At 46.2% G+C, this 19,491-nt stretch overlaps 1 protein-coding gene across 1 annotated transcript; it reads left to right on the forward strand.

The window, feature by feature from the left end:
* The first annotated feature begins 132 nt into the window (after nt 1–132).
* Nucleotides 133–14,124, forward strand: LOC135826533 (uncharacterized). The gene is made up of 8 exons (XM_065339142.1): nt 133–576; nt 3,336–3,653; nt 4,670–4,981; nt 8,243–8,650; nt 9,245–9,400; nt 9,810–10,340; nt 10,908–11,201; nt 12,602–14,124. The coding sequence occupies exons 1-8, from the start codon at nt 420–422 to the stop codon at nt 13,435–13,437; spliced, it is 3,012 nt and encodes a 1,003-aa protein (XP_065195214.1). The 5' UTR covers nt 133–419; the 3' UTR covers nt 13,438–14,124.
* The last annotated feature ends 5,367 nt before the right edge of the window (nt 14,125–19,491 follow it).

The following is a 19,491-nucleotide window of genomic DNA, read 5'->3' on the forward strand; positions in this document are numbered from 1 at the left end:
ATGACGTAACTCGTTAGTGATCGACGTCGGTAGTGACGTTACTCGTCGTTAGTAATAAGTTACTTCAAGTATAGCCCTATAGTTAGTGTGCTCCTTACTTTTTGCGCGCATGGTATACCGGTAGTAGACCTACTACTAGTACTGTTTTGTTCCATTCTAATAAAAATACTACAATTGTAGGCTGCCCTTCGGCCTTAGGCCTTCTCTGAAAAATGCCATTATTTTAGTGGCCACATTGTTTGCTTTGCAATAGTACACAGTCGACTAGTCACTCTTGCGATAACAATCATGTATTTTCCACCCAGTAGGCAGTAGTTAGTGTAGCGTGTTTGTCGAACTAGCAGAAAGGAAGCGATAGCGTGGATTCTTGTTCGAATATCGTGTAGCAGGATTACTTTTATAAAGATCTTTGCGGTGATATGGCGGCAACCCTAGGTGCTTCACTAGCAGTCGCACTAGTAGTAATATTAGTAGCACCAATTACTACTGCACGCGGCTCTGCTGCCGGTAAACAGAAGGATGCTAGCGCCGTGCGGACAAAGTCACCGGAACGACCGGCAGGCGCGCTTTCGGAAGGTGAGCCTGGAGACATCCGGAAAGACACGCCGTGTTCTCTGATGGTGACCATGTTACGGGCAATGAGCACGATATCGGTTTGTCATTGCTTGCCTCACGCTCACTGCTTTGTAAAAGTACCGATACAGCGTAGATGATCTACACTGTACAGTCATGTATACCGCGTGCTCAGTACTAGTACTAGTACACGATTGTATCATTCTAGAGCTATAAACTTACAAAACAGAGTTTCCGCAGTCTTGCGTAAGATTAAGAACAGCACACATTGTGCCCCGCCATTTTAACTTACTTGTGTGTCATGTACAGTACAAGTCATGTATCTAGGCCAGGGAGTCGTACCCAGACCAAGACTCCTGCTCTAGGCTAACTATGTACAGCATTTTCCGAGTACAGTGCGTATTGGTTATAGCGTGGTCTTGTAAAAGAATATACTGCCTACAAGAATGAACGCTCATGTTTTCATAATCATAACATGGATTTCAAGTGCACATTTATTCTTGCAAGCAATTTTATCCCATAGTAGAATATATCGGTCCTAAGAATGGACTTTGTGTCGCGAAACATGCCAGATTAGTACAAAGTGTATCGCCTGTAGTAATTACATCTGTCCAGTTCCGTTCTGATCTGACTCTCGTTGCGTCGTAGTGCTGCAGATTCAACTGTTGTGGTCATGTAACTCATGTTGCATAGCCACATGGTAAGCCTGTGGGACTATGACCAGCCACATGCACAGAAGTACTGCGTTGCATGTACGATGATCTTCCTGCCCATGCGCACATGCACATGATATGCCACACTTGATTTATCGTGTGTAAGAAATATCGGAAATAAGAATAGAAAGTCGTTTTTTAAACACCCACGCTATAACCGATACCTACTGTATAAGTACCACTTTGAACAATCTAAATTCACCCAAAAAGGGGGGGGGGGTGCGGCTTAATATACTTAACCCCTATCCGACCGTCAAAGTGGATAAATTCTCAGTCCAAGCGAGACGCCGCGACTCATTTTGTTGATAACTTTAGTTTCCCTTGGGTGATACTGGCACACTTGGGCTTTTTGGAAAGCTTGAGCCATGAGGAATTCTCTGGAAACAGTTTGTATCCTTTATTTGTAAGAGGAACAAAAATCCATCTCCAGTTACATTTTTTGAAGAGAAGTATGGCTCATCGACATGTGGACCATTTGTAGTCTTAATTTTGTACTTTCATGCTGACACTTTTTGAATATACCATCAGGGAAGCATCCAGGCAAAGTTTTACCGTATTTCCGCGCATATAAAGCCATGGCGTTATAGGTGAAACATCGCTGTTTTGGACCAAATTTTTGGAGAAAATAGCCTCGGTTTTAACGCCATGGCGCTAAAAGTGAGAGACGGGCAAAAAACGGCAGAGTATGAACTTCGAATACTCGTATGGTGCCGTTGCACTTTCATGTCGAGCATCCATGTACTTTCAATTTTCCCTGAAAATTTCAAATTGTGAACCTATTGTGTACAAAAGGTGGCATACAACCTTGTGTGAAGGTGTGGTGGCGGTATGGCATGTGACAGTGGGGATGGGTACATGCAGGGAGAATCACCGCTGCTGTAGGTTCACTGAAAGAATTGACTCACCTTTAACGCCAGATGCTACTTCCTCCACATTGAATTTTGTTCACTTATAACACCATGGCTTTATAAGTGAGGGTGGCCTTATATTCGGATATAACGCCATGGCTTTATATGCGCGGAAATACGGTAGGAGGGCAATATAATCATTGCCAAAGTTACACCATTTGAAAACTTGTTTCGTACGCGGTGTGAAAACAGACCTCACTCAAAGACCTATAACTTCTCTGTGAAAGATGCTAAGACGCTCCGGTCTTTTGCAAATGAATGGTGGATCTTTCCAGCTTCTTTTGAGACAAAAATGGTGCAGATGCGATCAAAAATAAGTGAGTTACAGCTTGTTAAAGTCATCGACGGATAGTCGTCGATTTTTGACTGGCTGGTCGGATAAGGGTTAATATACCTGCACTCCGATGATCAAATTAGCGGTGATAAATAGGGCAGATGTCTGTATTTTGTGGCTAAAGTGCGGGGTGCAGCTTATATTCCAGTGCAGCTTATATTCCAGTGCAGCTTATATTCCAGTGCAGCTTATATTCCAGTGCAGCTTTTATTCCAGTGCAGCTTATATTCCAGTGAGGCTTATATTCCAGTGAGGCTTATATTCCAGTGCAGCTTATCAATCAGTACATGTACTACTAGTACTAGTACTTCCAAATCCCCAGCAATAGTTGAACCCCTAATTGCAATAATACTCATAAAAAGGACGCACTTCAGGCTCATTACAAACATCTTGAAAGTTTTTGTCTTCACAAGTAACTTTCAAAAACTTTCAAGATGTTTGTAATGAGCCTGAAGTGTGTCCTTTTTATGAGTATTATCGCATTTTTGTCTCAGAGGAAACTGTTTACCTAATTGCAATATTTGCCAAAACAAATCCGGCCAATGCTGCATGCATCGTAGTCGACTACCATGTGCAGCATTGGCCGGATTTTCTGCAAGTATTGTATATTGCCATGCCACATCTACTGTTGTAGGCCCAAACGTTTCTTGGCCGCAGCTTGTGTGTATAGGCGTGATTGTGTTAGTGTGTGTGTGTGTCTGTGTCTGTGTCTGTGTGTGCATGCGTGCGCATGTGCGTGTGTGTGTGTGTGTGTGTGGTGTGGTGTGTGTGTGTGTATGTGTGCTTTTTGTATGGGACGACTTGCAGTAGTACAGCATTTGCGCATTGCGCGCCGCTCCACCAGCGCCCAGTGCACACAGCAGCCTCTGGTATGCGTCAAGCCAGACGGCCAACCCGTGATCGAACTGCAGTGCCCCGAGATAACTGTGTCTGCGACCGCCATAGAGCTGCTGCTCACTGTGAATGGTGCCGACGTCACAATTGGCACCAAGTACAGTGTTATACCAAATAGAAGTGTATTCACAATCGAGCGAATTGAGCCATTCCCCATAACGGAACGTCTGCAGTTAAGCCATACAAGTGGATGCTGTCAGTACACTGTGCTGGTGGACACCGGACAAAATGGTAAGCTAGTCGTGTCTCCACTCATTGTTGATATCAGTGTTAGTAAACACAGCATATTAACACAGTGTATTATAATCATGGCATCTTGTGTGTTTAAGAAGTTGTGAACCGTACCTTTCGGCTGTTCAAGAATGCAACCACCTCTTCTCTTTTTCTCCCCATGCGCTCTAAGCCGACACACGGCTATCCTCAGTACAGTAGCCAGTAAGGAGTATTATCAGTAAGAGGAATTAAAGTACCCGTAACCCCTTCGTTGGTTCGATTTATTGGTGTGTGTAATGGCCACTGAGGGTAGCCATGTATGGCTGAGAGCGCATGGAAGAGAAGAGGAGGAGAGATTGTTGCACCATTTTTCTTCTTCAGACTTTTCCCTTTCCGGCATTCCCTCAACTAGTCAGTATCTTGTTTTATACTTCAAAAAGTATTCAAATTCCTCATGCAGATATCTTTTTGTTTTTGTCAGGAATCGGAGGTTTCACCCTCTTATGAGAGCTCTGCATTGCCTATACCCGTGGCAAAGACTGCAGGCACTCCTTATCGTCTGTTTAGGAATGTATCCAAGAACTCTCAGGGTATTTGTATGGAGCAACTACCTGTGAAAAGTGGGCTTCGCAGTGTCACGGGGAGCTGTCCATTCCAGTGTGACATCAGTTTGACCGGGACCAAAGGCTGCCGAGAAGTAGTTTTATCAAAGCTTTTTAAAAACCTCTGATACATTAACTACATTTCTTTTGCTTCATGAAGAAGTTGAGAAATACGAAAAATCCTATCAAAGTCATAAGTTATCTGGTTCTAATCTTGATCTGTTTCATGCAGATCTTGTCCGCTATCGTTGCTATAAGGGAATATCAGTCTGTGGGTTTACATCCAGTGTGTTTGCTGATTTTCTCGCTTCTCTTGCAACAAACGTACGTTGTACATTGTGTGTGTGTGTGTGTGTGTGTGTGTGTGTGTGTGTATGTGTGTGTGTGTGTGTGTGAATGTGTGTGTGTGTGTTTGTGCATCTGATCATGCAGACTGTACATTCAGCTTTGGTCTTGAAGCCGCTCCGATGCCGCTAGTGGAATTCAGTGCAGTCGAGAAAAAGACGGTCGATCTTTTCAGCGTAGTGCGTCTGCCACCTGGCATCGCCTTGATCAACGTCACGGCAACACGCCTGCACACGGCAACCACGTCTGATCTCTTGTCCAATAGTGCGCAGTTTGTGTTCGAGAACTACACGATACGCGCCCGCCACTTGTCCCTGAACGACAGCGGTGAATACACAATCAGTGTATACACTTGTGAGGGGCAGCTAGGACAAAATTCACTTTCGGTGACGGTTGCAGGTATGTATGCGTGTAATGTACATGCATCTTTTTGTGTTACATTTTGTACAGTGGAAGTGCAGTGAAAGTGCAGTGGAAGTGCAGTGAAAGTGCAGTGGAAGTGCAGTGGAAGTGCAGTGGAAGTGCAGTGAAAGTGCAGTGAAAGTGCAGTGGAAGTGCGGTGGAAGTGCAGTGGAAGTGCATACTACCAACCCCTCTGTGTTATTCCGTATTTGTACGGAAAATCATTTCTTCGTCCGCAGTACGGAATTTGAGTAAATGGTACGGAAAATTGAAGAGGATCGACTAGCTACAGCTATGTGTGTAGAAGGGTGGCAAGCGGCACGCTGAGTGATGAATATCCCTGTGCCAAAGCAAGTGCTTGCCGTGCTTTGACTATAACTTGCCAGTATGTAGCATCAAGAGGGGTATGTATGTATATGAGTATGTAGCACAGGAAATTTTGTCGTGGTACCAGTCACACATGTTCTGCACTCGGCCACCGACAAGCACATCGTGAAGAAACAAAACAATACAAGCAGTGCACACGGCATTGGCCGGTACAGTCGTCCCTCTCTAATCCGGCTCCTTTTGCAACGGCATTTTCTGCTGGATAAACAAGGGTGCTGGATTATCAAATCCTGCCCTCCAACCCGGCCCACCTGTTAACATACATGGTTGTGTTGTACGTCAAAACGTAGAGAGTTTCTGTGTCAATCCAAGTACTTTGTGGAATGCATGTCTTTAACATACACTTGGGAATATCCTATGCACTGGCATAGGATATTCCCAAGTGTATGTTACATGTGTTGTGTATGTTGCAATGCTCCCTGACGGTATGCGATGTACAACTGCTGGATTAGAAAATTGAATTATGTACAGTTTGAGTGATTTGTTGCAGAAAATCGCTGCTGGAGGCGGAATTCAAGTGCCGGATTAAAGCGTAGAAAATGAACTGAAAAAATCGGTTTGGCCAGAAAGTGTGCTGGTTTGCAAGGGTGCTGGATAAACAAGTGCCGGATTAGAGAGGGACGACTGTATTACAGTGAGTATCGTTTATAAAGTGACCGGGTGTAACGATATACCGGCTATAATGATCGAACTCGCCAAAATCAAAATCAAATCAGAAAAAAATCCAGCTAAAATATCACTATACACACTATTATCGGCTATACCGATATATCGCTTATTGTGATGGGCTTCAGGAAGCAAACCATATCAAATGCACAGGAAAATATCGCATATACTGATCAAGAGTGATGATCACAAAACAAGTGTTCTTTCAATATAGTTTACTTCTTCCAAAACTGATCCAGTGTTGCCTGGATGCATCTGGCAGCAGACGTGATTGAGAGAAATATTCTTCCCTGTATGATGTAAGCAGCCACATGTACACGTGGCTGATTGTCATGCTTTTTCCAGCGTGTACGCATCATTTCATGCACAATCATGTGCCATGTGTCAGTCATACATGCAAATCGGCTATAGTGATGCACCGGATATAGTGATAAATTATCGAAAATCAAAGGGGCACGTTATATACACTATTTACTGTACATTGGCAGCACGCAAAAACAATTTTTTTAACACTGCACAATACGGAAATCCGAACACAGAAAACAGATCCAGTTGACTGGCAGCTCTGGAAGTGGTAGCATGGCAGATACCGTAGTGACTTGTATTAAAGCATATCTCAAATAAAAACCTGTTTTGAATAGAAGCCTGATTTTCAAGATGCACTGTCGGTACATAAGCCTGGTTTTAGCGTTGACACACATAGAAATACCTGGTTTGAATAGAATCCTGATGTGACATAATTATAAGCCTAGCACTGACATATAAGCCTAGCACTGACAACGGCTTCTACAGGAATAAGCTCGGCGTTTTAATCCGCGACATTACGATAGGTGTTGGGGTGGTGGTGGTATGGGAATGGTCTGAGACTATTCTTGAGAGGGTGCACTAGCTGGTTCAAGTCAATAAATTTCTCATGGGTCTGATGATCTCACCTTGCACCACTTCAGGAGGGGTATTTCCCCCTTGGTCTATGCAAGGGCACCACTACAACTAGTATTAATATTTCTACACACGCAGCAAGCACAGTTTGAATGTTTCTCGTAAAGGAGAGGTGTACGTGGCGGGGAGAACTTTGGCTATCGCATCAAAGTCCGGAGGCACGAGACCACTGCAGTGAACATCGAAGTTGGACGCAAACACATGCCCTAATTTGAAAATTTGCCCATCAGTGCGGAATTTCCCCGTGATGCTACTCCATGCTCAAGCATGCTGCACATCAACAATTAGCGCTTGAGACGAGTTTTCCGCTGCGGTTTGTTTGAAGTCAATGTGATAATAGAGACTGGAATGGCAGCTGTTTGACGATATCTGAAGGAATTTGCAAAGTGTTTTTGGAGCAGCTACCTAGGGGCATGACCGATTGGGCAAATCCCAAGCAAGTGCGCTCCGGGTGATCGTGATTGCTTGGCCGAATCCGGAGGACTTGGAGTGGAATCCGACCACACTGGCCCCCACGCCGGATGTATCTGGAGTGGAAGTGGACTTGCGTTTTTGACAGCTTTCACAGAATCTTTGTACAATATGCGTACATTTTGCGTACTGCACACTTGCTTTGTTCGATTGGGCCAGCGTTTCTCGAGCCACACCGCCTGCTTGCACTCAATCCAGATTCGCCAATTGATGACACCCTAGGCCACTTACAGTAGTTGCCATGATAGAAGCTGCCTTCATTCTCGTATGAGTTGCATTGTTTGCAGCTGACAACCTCATGTATGTTCGTATGCATGTGTGTGCGTGGCGGGGGTCGTGTGCTGTGTGGGCCGGTTTATCCCAATGCATAGAGCTGCTTAATAAAATCCAGTCGCGTCACTCAAGTTTGCACCTTGTATTAATTTCACAGCCCAGTGTTTGCAGGTCTATGGCTTCGCAACGCATGACTTTGCCAGTCATCTGTATGCTGATTGGCTAGTTATGTAGCACAAGTCAGACCATGTCAATTATCATTGCTATACGAAAATATCTGTGGGTGTACATTCGGTGCACTTTGCAGATTTGGGTGCTTCTGCATAGCTTGCAATGGGCAAACGTGGCATTTCATGGTGTGTGTGTGTGTGTGTGTCTGTGTGTGTTTCTGTTTGTGTTTCTGTTTGTGTTTATGTGTATGCGCGTAAGCGTATGTATGTGTGTGTGCGTGTGTGCGTGCGCATATGTATGTGGGTGCGTGCTCGTGTGCATGCGTGGGTGCTGCATGTGTATATTTTACAGGGAAGTTGTATCTTGTCGACTCCTCTCCGAGCACGCTATTCCTGGACGAGCAGTCGGCCGGTTGTGTGTGGCTATTCTGCACTGCGAAGACCAGTGAATGGCCATACAATGCCGAATGGTATTGGCCATTGACAAATCTGACCGGTCAATACAATCTCAGCCGAGAATTGATCGAGCATGAGAATGGTTCTATGCTATACAACAGTACACTATGTGTACCATTCAAAGATGTGCTGCAAATCGCAGACTTGCCAAACTGTTCTGTGTCCTGTAGCATTTACTCGACAGCCGCGAACAGTATTTACAAAGAAGTTCACTTTGTGAGAAGACCAAGTGAGCCCACGAAACCATCGCGGCGTCCATCAAGCACACCGACAGCAGAAGATCCGAGCTCCGATGAGAATATTGGTAAGAGAGTGTGTTTGCTATTAGATCACTGTGTAGAACACCTTATTAACAGTGGTGGGCTGCAAAGTATTGACTTGAAGTATTACAGCACTGGGTACTCTGCGTGTACCCCATGCGTATGTCTACTCTGCTGTGTCTATTGCGGGTGGTGCTCCTGCTGCTGTTGCTGCTGTTGCTGCTAGTGGTGACGGTGCTGCTGCTTCTGCTGTTGCTGCTGCTAGTGGGGGCAGTGCTGCTGCTAGTGGTGGCGGTGCTGCTGCTAGTGGTGGCGGTGCTGCTGCTGCTGCTGTTGCTGCTAGTGGGGGCAGTGCTGCTGCTAGTGGTGGCGGTGCTGTTGATGCTGCTGCTGCTGTTGTTGCTGCACCTACTTCTACAGCTCAGTGCTGCTGTTCTTCTTGCTACGTTCGGCATCTAACTGATCTCTACCCACAGAGGTTGTACGTCTGTGTTGCTGGTGGTGTCACCAACATGTGCATGCCGTTAGATCGACCAGTTTAATGAGATGTTCCCATGCCTTTGCTCACGTCTGCCCAGAGAAATCAATTCATCCGTGAGAATACTCTTTCTCTTTCCTGCCTTCTATTTTTATCCCAGGGGGCAACAATGTTGGCCTTTACATCGGTGTGGGGGTCACGGCAGCGTACCTTGGTGTGATCTTCATTGTCATAACCTGCGATTATGTTCGTCGGAGACCGAATACTCGCTCAGATGTCATTGCGTATTTGGGAAACATTTGCTGCTCCAGGAATGGTAAGAGATAATTGAAATGATTTCCAGTGTGAAGTAGTACAGCAACGTTCACATGGAGATGTGTGTGGAGGATGGTAGAAGAGTGTAGTCATAACCTAATTCAATGTCCCGTGTCGTTCACCGGGTCATGGAGGTTTCAGAAGAGAAAACACTCTCACCCGGCTGTAATGCAATTGAGCATACAACAATCCATAATTCCCAGGACTCGTCATTGGTACATGTACAGCGATGGGGGGGGAGGTTGGAAGATAGCAGTGGGGAAAGACAGTGTGCTTTCTCGTATCAGGCTTAGCTCGATGCATTGTCTCTCTGGTGTCATGGTATGACTGCGTGCACTTTCCTCTCATCCCGGTGTATGTTTTGAAAAGAGATTCGTGTCTGTCCTTCGCCTGTGCTTTACGACGTGTAGATCCCGTACCTCAGCCATCAACTGAGCCAGGGCCGAGATGCAGGTCGGTCAGCTCACAAGACCGACCAAGCGAGCATTTTGAATCTCAGAGGCCGAATGGTGGTGGAAGCGATGGTGTTGGAAGCAATGGTGGTGGAAGCAATGGTGGTGGAAGCAATGGTGTTGGAAGCAATGGCGTTGGAAGCAATGGCGTTGGAAGCAGTGGTGTTGGAAGCAATGGCGTTGGAAGCAATGGTGTTGGAAGCAATGGTGTTGGAAGCAATGGCGTTGGAAGCAATGGCGTTGGAAGCAGTGGTGTTGGAAGCAATGGCGTTGGAAGCAATGGTGTTGGAAGCAATGGCGTTGGAAGCAATGGCGTTGGAAGCAATGGTGTTAGAAGCAATGGTGTTGGAAGCAATGGCGTTGGAAGCAGTGGTGTTGGAAGCAATGGCGTTGGAAGCAATGGCGTTGGAAGCAATGGTGTTGGAAGCAAAGGTGTAGGCCGTTGTAGATCTGAAATGCAAGTAGGATCTACAGCGGAGTCTGTTGAAGGTAAATATCTAAATCATATGTGTACATATATGTATGATTACATACAGCTTGCTGTCTACAGCATTGGGTATTATGCTCCTCGGCTTTCGTCTTGTAAGCTGCTGGGCATGGGTGTGTGGTGGTCAGATTGCCACACTGAAGGTAAGGGAAGACATGGTGAGTTCATGCCAGGCGTATCCAAGGCAAGGTAGTAACACGAGAGTTCCATTTTTTTTAGCATGGGTATGACTCACTGGCACTGTTGAAGGAAATCTTTATATCGGTGTGTGTCTGTATGTGTGTGTCCGTCTGTCCGTGTGTGTGTGTGCGTTTGTGTGCGTGAGTGTGTGTGTGTGTGTGTCCATTGTTCTTATCACCTGACGATGGCCAAGTGCGGAAACGTTGTAAAATAACGGAACTTGTTCGGATGTGCAGCGCTATGGGAATGGGTGTGTCCACTCAAATTCCTTTCCATGTATTATCGGTGTTGTGCAATTCCATTTTTATTTGTTTCATGACATGTAGTTGTGTTTAGTTGTGTGTTCATGTGTCATCTGTGCATTCTGTATTTTGCTGCTTTCGCAACAGACAATCCGTTTCACCTGGTTAGGTTTGTGTGTGACATTCAACCATGGTTGAACGAAGTTGACGCAGATCGACTGCGACAGATGGTGATCAAGAAACATCTCATAACTGACAGCGCATCAATAGACAGACTAAAGAAAATTCAGTCCCGGGATGGACAATCTGCTCATAATGAGGAGCTCATCCAGTTGCTCAGAGCTGGTGGCCTAAAGACTTATCGTGATCTCGGTGTTGTCATTGAGGAACTTGGGTATGTGGACAGGAGCAAGGACATGCTCTCCATTTTGTCCCACACAGGTATGTTGTTGCTATACTTTTACTGCAATGTGTTCAACTTTGGTGGTGTTTAATGGACAGCTGAGAGTTTTCTCTTCGGCGTACATATTTTAGTTTTTGGTAATAACCCAGGAATGGCTGAGTTCTGATCGATTGAAATTTTGAAAAGTTTCGATCCCAGGGGATCGAAAGTTGTACAGTCCGTACACAAAGGGTTAAAATTTGCAGTTGGTCATAGCAGAAATTCCGGTGTTTCCTTTTGTTGGTACAACCAGGTTGCAGACAAGTGAGGGTGTTCTCTGTCCTGCATAGATGGGCCAATATATAATTATGTATTGCTCACATGAAATCCAGCCGCGTCACTCAAGTACGCGCCGGGCGTTGCGCAGCCCTAGACCTGCGAACACTGGGCTGCGAAATGGTGCAAGGCGCAAACTTGAGCTATGCGACTGGATTTCATTGAGCAGGATTGTACATGTAACTTCAGACAAAGCTTTACTGATGCGTAGAGACAAAGGTACTTCCTCCGCGTCGTTAAAATTATCGCTTTGCACATCGCAACGTTGGTGACTTGCTTGTCTTAGTCGGTCTACGACCCTTCCTACACAATGTCTATTTGCTACGGCAGCCGTTGTGGTCTCGCCGAGTCGGAGCCCTCGTCCGCACCAACAAATTCATCGCGCTCCGCACTATTTCTCCCCCAACCGCGTCTCTTTTTCCTGGAGTTCGTGCCGGCCCACATCGTCCGCGTGGACATTTGTCAAGACTATATGCTCCGGTATAAGAATTCTGGTATTTCTCCTGAATCTGCCATGCTGAAGTTGACGATGGCAAGAACAAAGTGTTCTCAAATTCCTAAAAAGCACTATGTGTGGCGCATGTTGCTGCGAATGTAGCAGGTCTGAAAACACAACAGAATCAGCGAAGCGGTTGCCAAGGAAAGGAGGTGCGGAACTGCTTACCCTATCCCGCTAGAAGGTCGTTACGGTTCATGCCAAAAAAATGCTAGTTTGCCGTCATCGCCTGCCACCTGGAGGCATGCGGATCACTTGAAAACGAAGTTTCACCACCTGGATTTGAACGCGCTTCTTGTTCAGCGTCTTGTTGAGTGCTGAATGGTCTGCCTCAAATTCTGGTGGAGATGTCGACCCCAGCCGCAAGTGCAGCGAATCGAGAGGCCACAAACCCAAGCTCAGTCTGTCGACAAAGCTGTGCTTCAAGTTCTAGCTGATTTCTTCGCTTCGAGTGGACAAAATAGATTTTAAAAAATCGCTCTGGGAAGCGACAATTTTAATGACGCGAAGGAAGTATGAAGGAATGCCGTGTATGTGCTTGCGTGGATGCGTGTATGTGCACTTTTGCATACGTGTGTGGGTGTGTGGTATGTGAACATGCATTCTTCTGCATGTTTGTGTGTTTAGAATTTTCTGACAAGGAGCAGGATGACATTGCTGACGGTGATAACAAGAAGGAGTCTGACAGCAGAAAGAAGGCAAGAACACAATCTGTTGTAACTGGACACAGCGGCGTAACTGGAGATTGGTCTATTTCATCCGTGCCTTCTTCAACGTCCCCAGTAGTTGCAGCAACAAGTAGGGTTCAAGACTACTCACCACCACCAAAGTCCACTTCACCGCTGGCAGGAAACAGACAGGAAGACTCTTCGTCATCTGTGTTTGAACCAGGATCCCAGGCATCATCACCAGCTGCTGCTTCGACACCCGAGGCACAGGTACCAACCCAGGCATCATCTGGAGAAAAATATGCAGCATTGCCAGCAGGAACACCTGACTTATCAGCCAGACGTCCAGACGAAAATGCCCGCATTGGATCGTCATCATCATCATCATCATCAAGACGTTACGCATACGCACAGTCACACCAAGCTTACCCAAACCTCATTGATGGTGAAGTGCCAGCAGATACGGTGATGAGCGATTACCCGTTGCTATGGCAACATTTGGAAGACTATATACCAGACGTATTAGATGCATGGATTGGACGGTCAACGTTGTGCAGAAATCTCAATATTGCATTTTATTATAAGGCCATCAAGTCCAAGCACGGAGAGGTCAAGCCCAAGTGTGTAGAAGTCATCGCGCTTATTGAAGAAAAGTGCAAGAAGCTGGCAGTTACCTATGGTGATGTTGTGAAATCGTTGAACGAAGTCGAGGCTTTTGACAACCTGTTCGCTTGGAAGACTATAATTCAGACCAAGTCGCAGCCCACCTTTCCCGATGCTGGAAAGTCACTTTGAACTGAGTTCTCAGCCCCATATCCAGTGCTATCCAGTGGGGAAAGTGCGGCCAACGTGCACTATGCACAAAATTATTTAATAGCAAATAACACACCACACACTGTAAATAAGTCATTGCTTGTGACCTCGCATGACGCAGCGGAGTCATTGGCCACGTGCCAGTTGGTCTGACCTATTTAAAACTTCCCCGGTCACTTTTGTCGCTGCATCTGTGCTTCAAGTGCTTTTTGAGGTTGGTGGCATGTTTAGAACAGTTACAGAATGTCAGTCTGACCGTCTATCAAGAGGACCGTGAAAAAGTATATTTTTTAATTAATTTTTTGCCTTTCAGCTCCATCCAAAATTTGTGAGATATTTTTATTGAGATTTAAAACAATTTGAGTTTGAGTGAGGAGCTGGCCAAGATATTGGTTGATTGAGGTACTTGAGCACGAGGTACTTGGAAGCTTATCTTTATACATACAATCAATGGACTTGACTTGTTGATTGTGCACCCAAGTGTTTGGGTGGACGACAACAATAATATTATCTTTATTCAAATCTTCGAATTATTTTGTTCAAGTTTTTTAAAACAACTCTGAGGCTGCTGAAGCACTGCCGGTTTTTATTCCATTTTCTTGACTGCTCGAAACCTAGGTATTCTTCATCATGACACGATGATACTGAAACGACTTTGTATACCTTTTATGGCAATTCGAGTGTGCTGGATGTGGATGTGTTCTTTCCTTGACTGGTTTGCTTGTTGATCTGCTCTAGTGTGGCCGCCAATTACGGTCGACATGTACCTTTCCGCTTGCATGCGAATGAAGCTGGTCTCTCTCTCTCTCTCTCTCTCTCTCTCTCTCTCTCTCTCTATCTCTCTCTCTCTCTCTCTCTCTCTCTCTCTCTCTCTCTCTCTCTCTTTCTCTCTCGTAATCCCTTTAGCCTTAACCCGGTGTGATCGATGATGTTTCTGGTCTGTGCCGGGGTTTGGTTGCCATAGCTGCAACGGTGGCATACTGTCACCACGGTCAGTGTAGAGCCGATTCAGTCTGGAAGTGGTGCATGGCGATTATCAAGGCCAAGATAAGAATGATTGTCGTGTAACAAGTGGTGGCCATGTGGCACTGCCACTTGTAAGTAATAGTTGTAGGCTGTATGGAACAGTGTGTTTGTGTGTGGGGGGGGGGGGGAGGGGCGTGGTACATGGTACCGGTGGCAGTGCTAGTGCGCAAATAATTCAATGCTAGTGAGCTACATCAGTACACATGGTACATGTACTAGCCTGTGAATATGATCGAATGTGTACATGGTGTGAAAATAATTTTTTTACTAAAAAAAATAATGACCATGCATGACTAGTCGACTCGACTAGTACATGTTTCATGCAAAGGATACAGGGAGTCATTATTTTTTGAAAACAATTATTTCTTTACATTTTCTGAATTGGATGAATAGTTTACCAGTCCTGCTCCAGATAGAGAATTCTGAACAGATCTCTGTAGCACTCAAGAAAGAATGCTGCGCAGCACATGTAGTTGACCGCTACCGGTATAGCGCCGGGCCGCCGGTCGGATCTGCACGGTAATTCACGACGTATTTAGCGAGCCCGGATAAAGGACTACATGTACTGAGGAATGGAGGCGTCCACGAACCCTTCCCCTGGTCAACTTGTTTTGGCTGTGCACACAAGGGGCAGTGTATCAGAGTCCTGCCACGAGGAGTCAGGCACAAGTCCTCCTGCAGCTGCTGCTGCAAAACCAACACTGAAGGAGAGCGATTTGAATGGACAGTCATTAAATCGACCCAGACATGCAAAGTTCATCGATGAGCTAACACTACAGTTGACGGGGCTTGAAAAACGTTTCTTCTCGGTGCCATCCGTAGTCAGCATCGTTCCTTTTCAGTACACCAAGGCAGTTATGTCAACGGCAGCTGATCCGGAAAAGAAGACTGGTGACATTCTTGAGCTCTGGTTCAGCAGGTCACAGAATCTGATCACTGTAAGTGATGTGGCTATTGTGCTGCTGGAGATTGGCGAAGCAATGGTGTGCGATGACTGGCTCAAACGAATTGAACATCCTGGATTGAACTGGCCAAACATTGATGATATTTAGTAAGATCCTTCACACACGCACCTGCATTGTCACACACACACACACACACACACACACACACACACACACACACACACACACACACACACACACACACACACACACACACACACACACACACACACACACACACACACACACACACACACACACACACACACACACACACACACACACACACACACACACACACACACACACACACACACACGTACACACACACACGTACACACACGTACACACACACACACACGTACACACACACACACACACCACACACACACCACACACACACGTACACACACACACGTACACACACACACACACGTGCACACGCATGCGCACACCTACCCGTGAACGATGATATGTAGCCCCCCCCCCCCCCCCCCCTTCATCGCACATACAAAATATTATACTCAGGTGCGCCGGAAGCAGTTTTCAATTGGTCCAGTCATACCATAGTCTTTCATACAGTTTCTGTATAAGATGGTGGGAATGTAGGCCCTCTTCAGCAGTAAATATGCGTTAGTAGCTACAAAGTTGGTCCGGTACTAACCTGACCAACCGGACCGCTTCCGGCGGGCCTGATGGACACGCACACATACACAGTGACACACACACACACACACGCACACACACAGTTCGAGTCCTTGGTGGTGACAATCAATTTTTTCTTCAGACTTTTCTCGTTTGTGTCTTTCCCTCAAACTAGTGAACACACACACATGTACACACAATTTACTTGAGATGCGCTTGATAGCCATCTGCATTACAGCCGAAACAACGTGCCTCAAAGTACATGATCACATTTCCATATAAAGTTCTAAAACAACTCTCCTTCACTGGCTATTGTACAGGCAACATACAAAGTCAATCTTGATATGGTGACCGTTGAAGTAACTGTACTAGGAGAGACAGAGAGAGTGGAGTGAGAGAGAGAGGGGACATTCTATTTTCATTGATTGTGATATAGTAACTGTACCAGGAGAGACAGAGAGACAGAGAGGGTGAAGTGAGGGAGAGGACATTCTATTTTCATTGATTGTGACTACCATGCAGTGCTGTCTCGCGCAAAGTTGGTATTTTTAACGTCTTGAATGATTTTCGGACTGTCAGGTCAGCTGGTGCTGTTGATCACGATTCTGCCAAATGATTGCTTGGCGAAATGTTTGTCCGCCTGCTCTATTTTTCATTAGTGTTGCCTTGCTCTGGACTCTGATCACCATCAGATTATGATCAGAGTGCGTGTTGTAGATTCTACTTGAGTACAACACTCACTCTGATGTAAGAAAACACCAAAACTACAGAAAATTGTAGTAGTGTGCTGATGAGTTCCCTGCCATCGGTGTGCAGCTGTCATGGTATAATTATAATAGTATCGTATTATGACACCATACTATTATTGATGAGTCGACGTTTGCACGTATACAGCAGCAACTGCAGGCACGATAATGGTACAGAGCCAGTCAGTGAGATCTGATCATTGCGTGAACGTGTTCTAGTGCTGACTGACTATAGTGCAGCGGGGTTCTTGCCGGGAAAAGAAACAGCTCACCCATCACCCATGTTCCATTATTGCCTTGTCCCAAAAAATGCAACTCCCGGGTGCACAGACCGCCCGGAATGGTTCATTTGTGGCCGTATTAGTGCTGTGTGAACTGAAAAAGCACAAACATTGAAATTGAGTTGGGGGGGGGGGGGGGAGCGCTGACCCCTGACCCCCCCCCCCATTTTTGCTAAAACCCTGTCCAGCGCCAGACCTTTACACTGGACTGTGACCTGGTGCCAAGCATTGTGCAGTCCAATCACCCAGTGACCCGGTGAAGACTGGTTTGTGTACGCCGGGGATTGGTAGTATCAACGGAGGCGGGACACGGGTTGCTGTACTGATACACTTAACCCATACTTGCCAACCTTTGCAAACCTGAAATCGGGACAACGACATACCTACACCTAGGTATGAAAATCTATACAAATGTAGCTGTGGGGCATGGGGCAAATGCACTTTTGGGTAAATATTACCACCCTCGATACCGCCCCGGGGACGGTCCCGTTTAAATCGGGCTGGCTGGCAGGTATGTTAGTTTTTTAGTCATGTGAGTTTAGACGCAAGACTGCTAGGGACCGGCGGATTCTGCTCGAAAAGGTGGCGGATTCTGCTCGAAAAGCAGTAAAATTGGCAGAACCATACAAACCTTATGGCGGGCAATTCCTCGAATTCTGCTCCATTTCTTTATCCACATACCAAACATGCATGAAACTTACCAGAAAAAGTACCGAATTCTGCCACTTTTTTTCTGCCGGCAGAATCCACTGGACCCTAAAGACTGCCCGCGTTAAAGTCACCCTTGGCCAGGATTGATTTATACGCTGCTGCTGCTGCATATGGCCAGCCGCCCTTCGGCGGGGCTGAGTTATACGCTGCTACTGCATATGGCAACGCTTGTGTAAGTCGTGCTTGGGATCGTTACTCAGAGGTTCATGGCAATTCGGTGTCTGATGATTGCCATATTACTTTTCGATAAGTATGGCCATGAAAGTCTGAGTAGCAATGAGGGAATACTAGCCTTGTCCCATAGTAAACTCGCACCATTGCCTAGGCTATGACCAAGAGTAGATAAACAAGAGTGTGCAACTCCGGATCTCTCCTGCACAATCTGCAGATACCCCCGCCCACGGCGGAATTTTTTGTTGACGTCACCTTTTTTCAGAAACGCGGACTTTGCCGCGCAGAGCAGTGTGAGAGCACGTGCTGGGCACCGACCTTGCAATGTAAAGCCCGGCCAAGTGCACGAGGGAAACCTCTCCAAAAGGCTCGCAGTGCGTGCGTCGTCGAAAAGATTACGTCAAAAATTCCGCCGTGGGCCAACCCATCCGCGAGTTGCACACTCTTGTTTATCTACTCTTGCTATGATGTATGACTAATTTGCACCTCCTGCCATACATGGTCTCAGGTCCTACTTGTAGTTCTCTGCCTGTACAGTCCTATCTACGTGTACATGTAAAGTCATTTTGACGGACGCAGCCTTCCCGCAGTCATGTAACTATGTACCCATTTGGAAAAAGAACACCGGGTCACTTGTGACCCGGTTTGGGGGCACTTGGACCCATTTTGGAAAAAGAACACCGGGTCATTTGTGACCCGGTTTGGAATACATATGCAACATATTCACCGGGAGTCCTAACGTATTTACAGCTCCCTCGGATGTACATCCAGTAGTCGCACCTGAACGTACCCGGCTCTGACCTGGTTGGAATAGTTGTGCCAGTTACACGTGTACCCGGTGGGTTTGAAATCCTAGTGCAGAGTGACACTGACTGATAGCAGTGTCTAAGATTCGCAAGCTGTGTATACCATGGTATACTGCTCTACAGTGGACAGAACCAGTGATCAGGTGATGCATTGTACAACACTATGATCTTACATAACTATACATACATTGACATGACTTTAATAAAATAATGTAGTAATCTTGTACAGTACAGGTGGTCTTCTCATCCAGTGATATTGGACTGGAAATGGTATCTCTTGCTCCTCATTGTAGCGGTCCCCGTTGGTTGGTTGTGGTGGTCCTCTAGCCTAGGAGAGGTGGTCGCCTTGACAGGTTTTGCTGTGGAATGATGCTCATCGTTCGTGCCATTGTGCGAACTTCAGCTGGGTTCAGGAACATTATTGTAAGACTTACAATAATGTTCCTGAACCCAGCTGTGGTTCATTGGGTACTGCACTTGCCTGCGACCCGAGAGGTCGCGGGTTTGAGCCCTGCAGTCGCACATCTGACTGCAAAATCCCCCCGACGCAGCTCACCAGATCAAGTTGTAGGTTCCCTTCACTCAGTAGGGTCGAGAGGGCTGCAACTCCCGGTGCCGCAAAGCTGGCTCACGCCCCTACATGGCTACTTCCCTTTGTCTAACCCCCAAGACGAAAATGATTGTAGCCAAAATAAAACACCTAAAA

The sequence above is a fragment of the Sycon ciliatum genome, chromosome 10, assembly GCF_964019385.1.
Source record: "Sycon ciliatum chromosome 10, ocSycCili1.1, whole genome shotgun sequence".
NCBI lineage: Eukaryota > Metazoa > Porifera > Calcarea > Leucosolenida > Sycettidae > Sycon > Sycon ciliatum.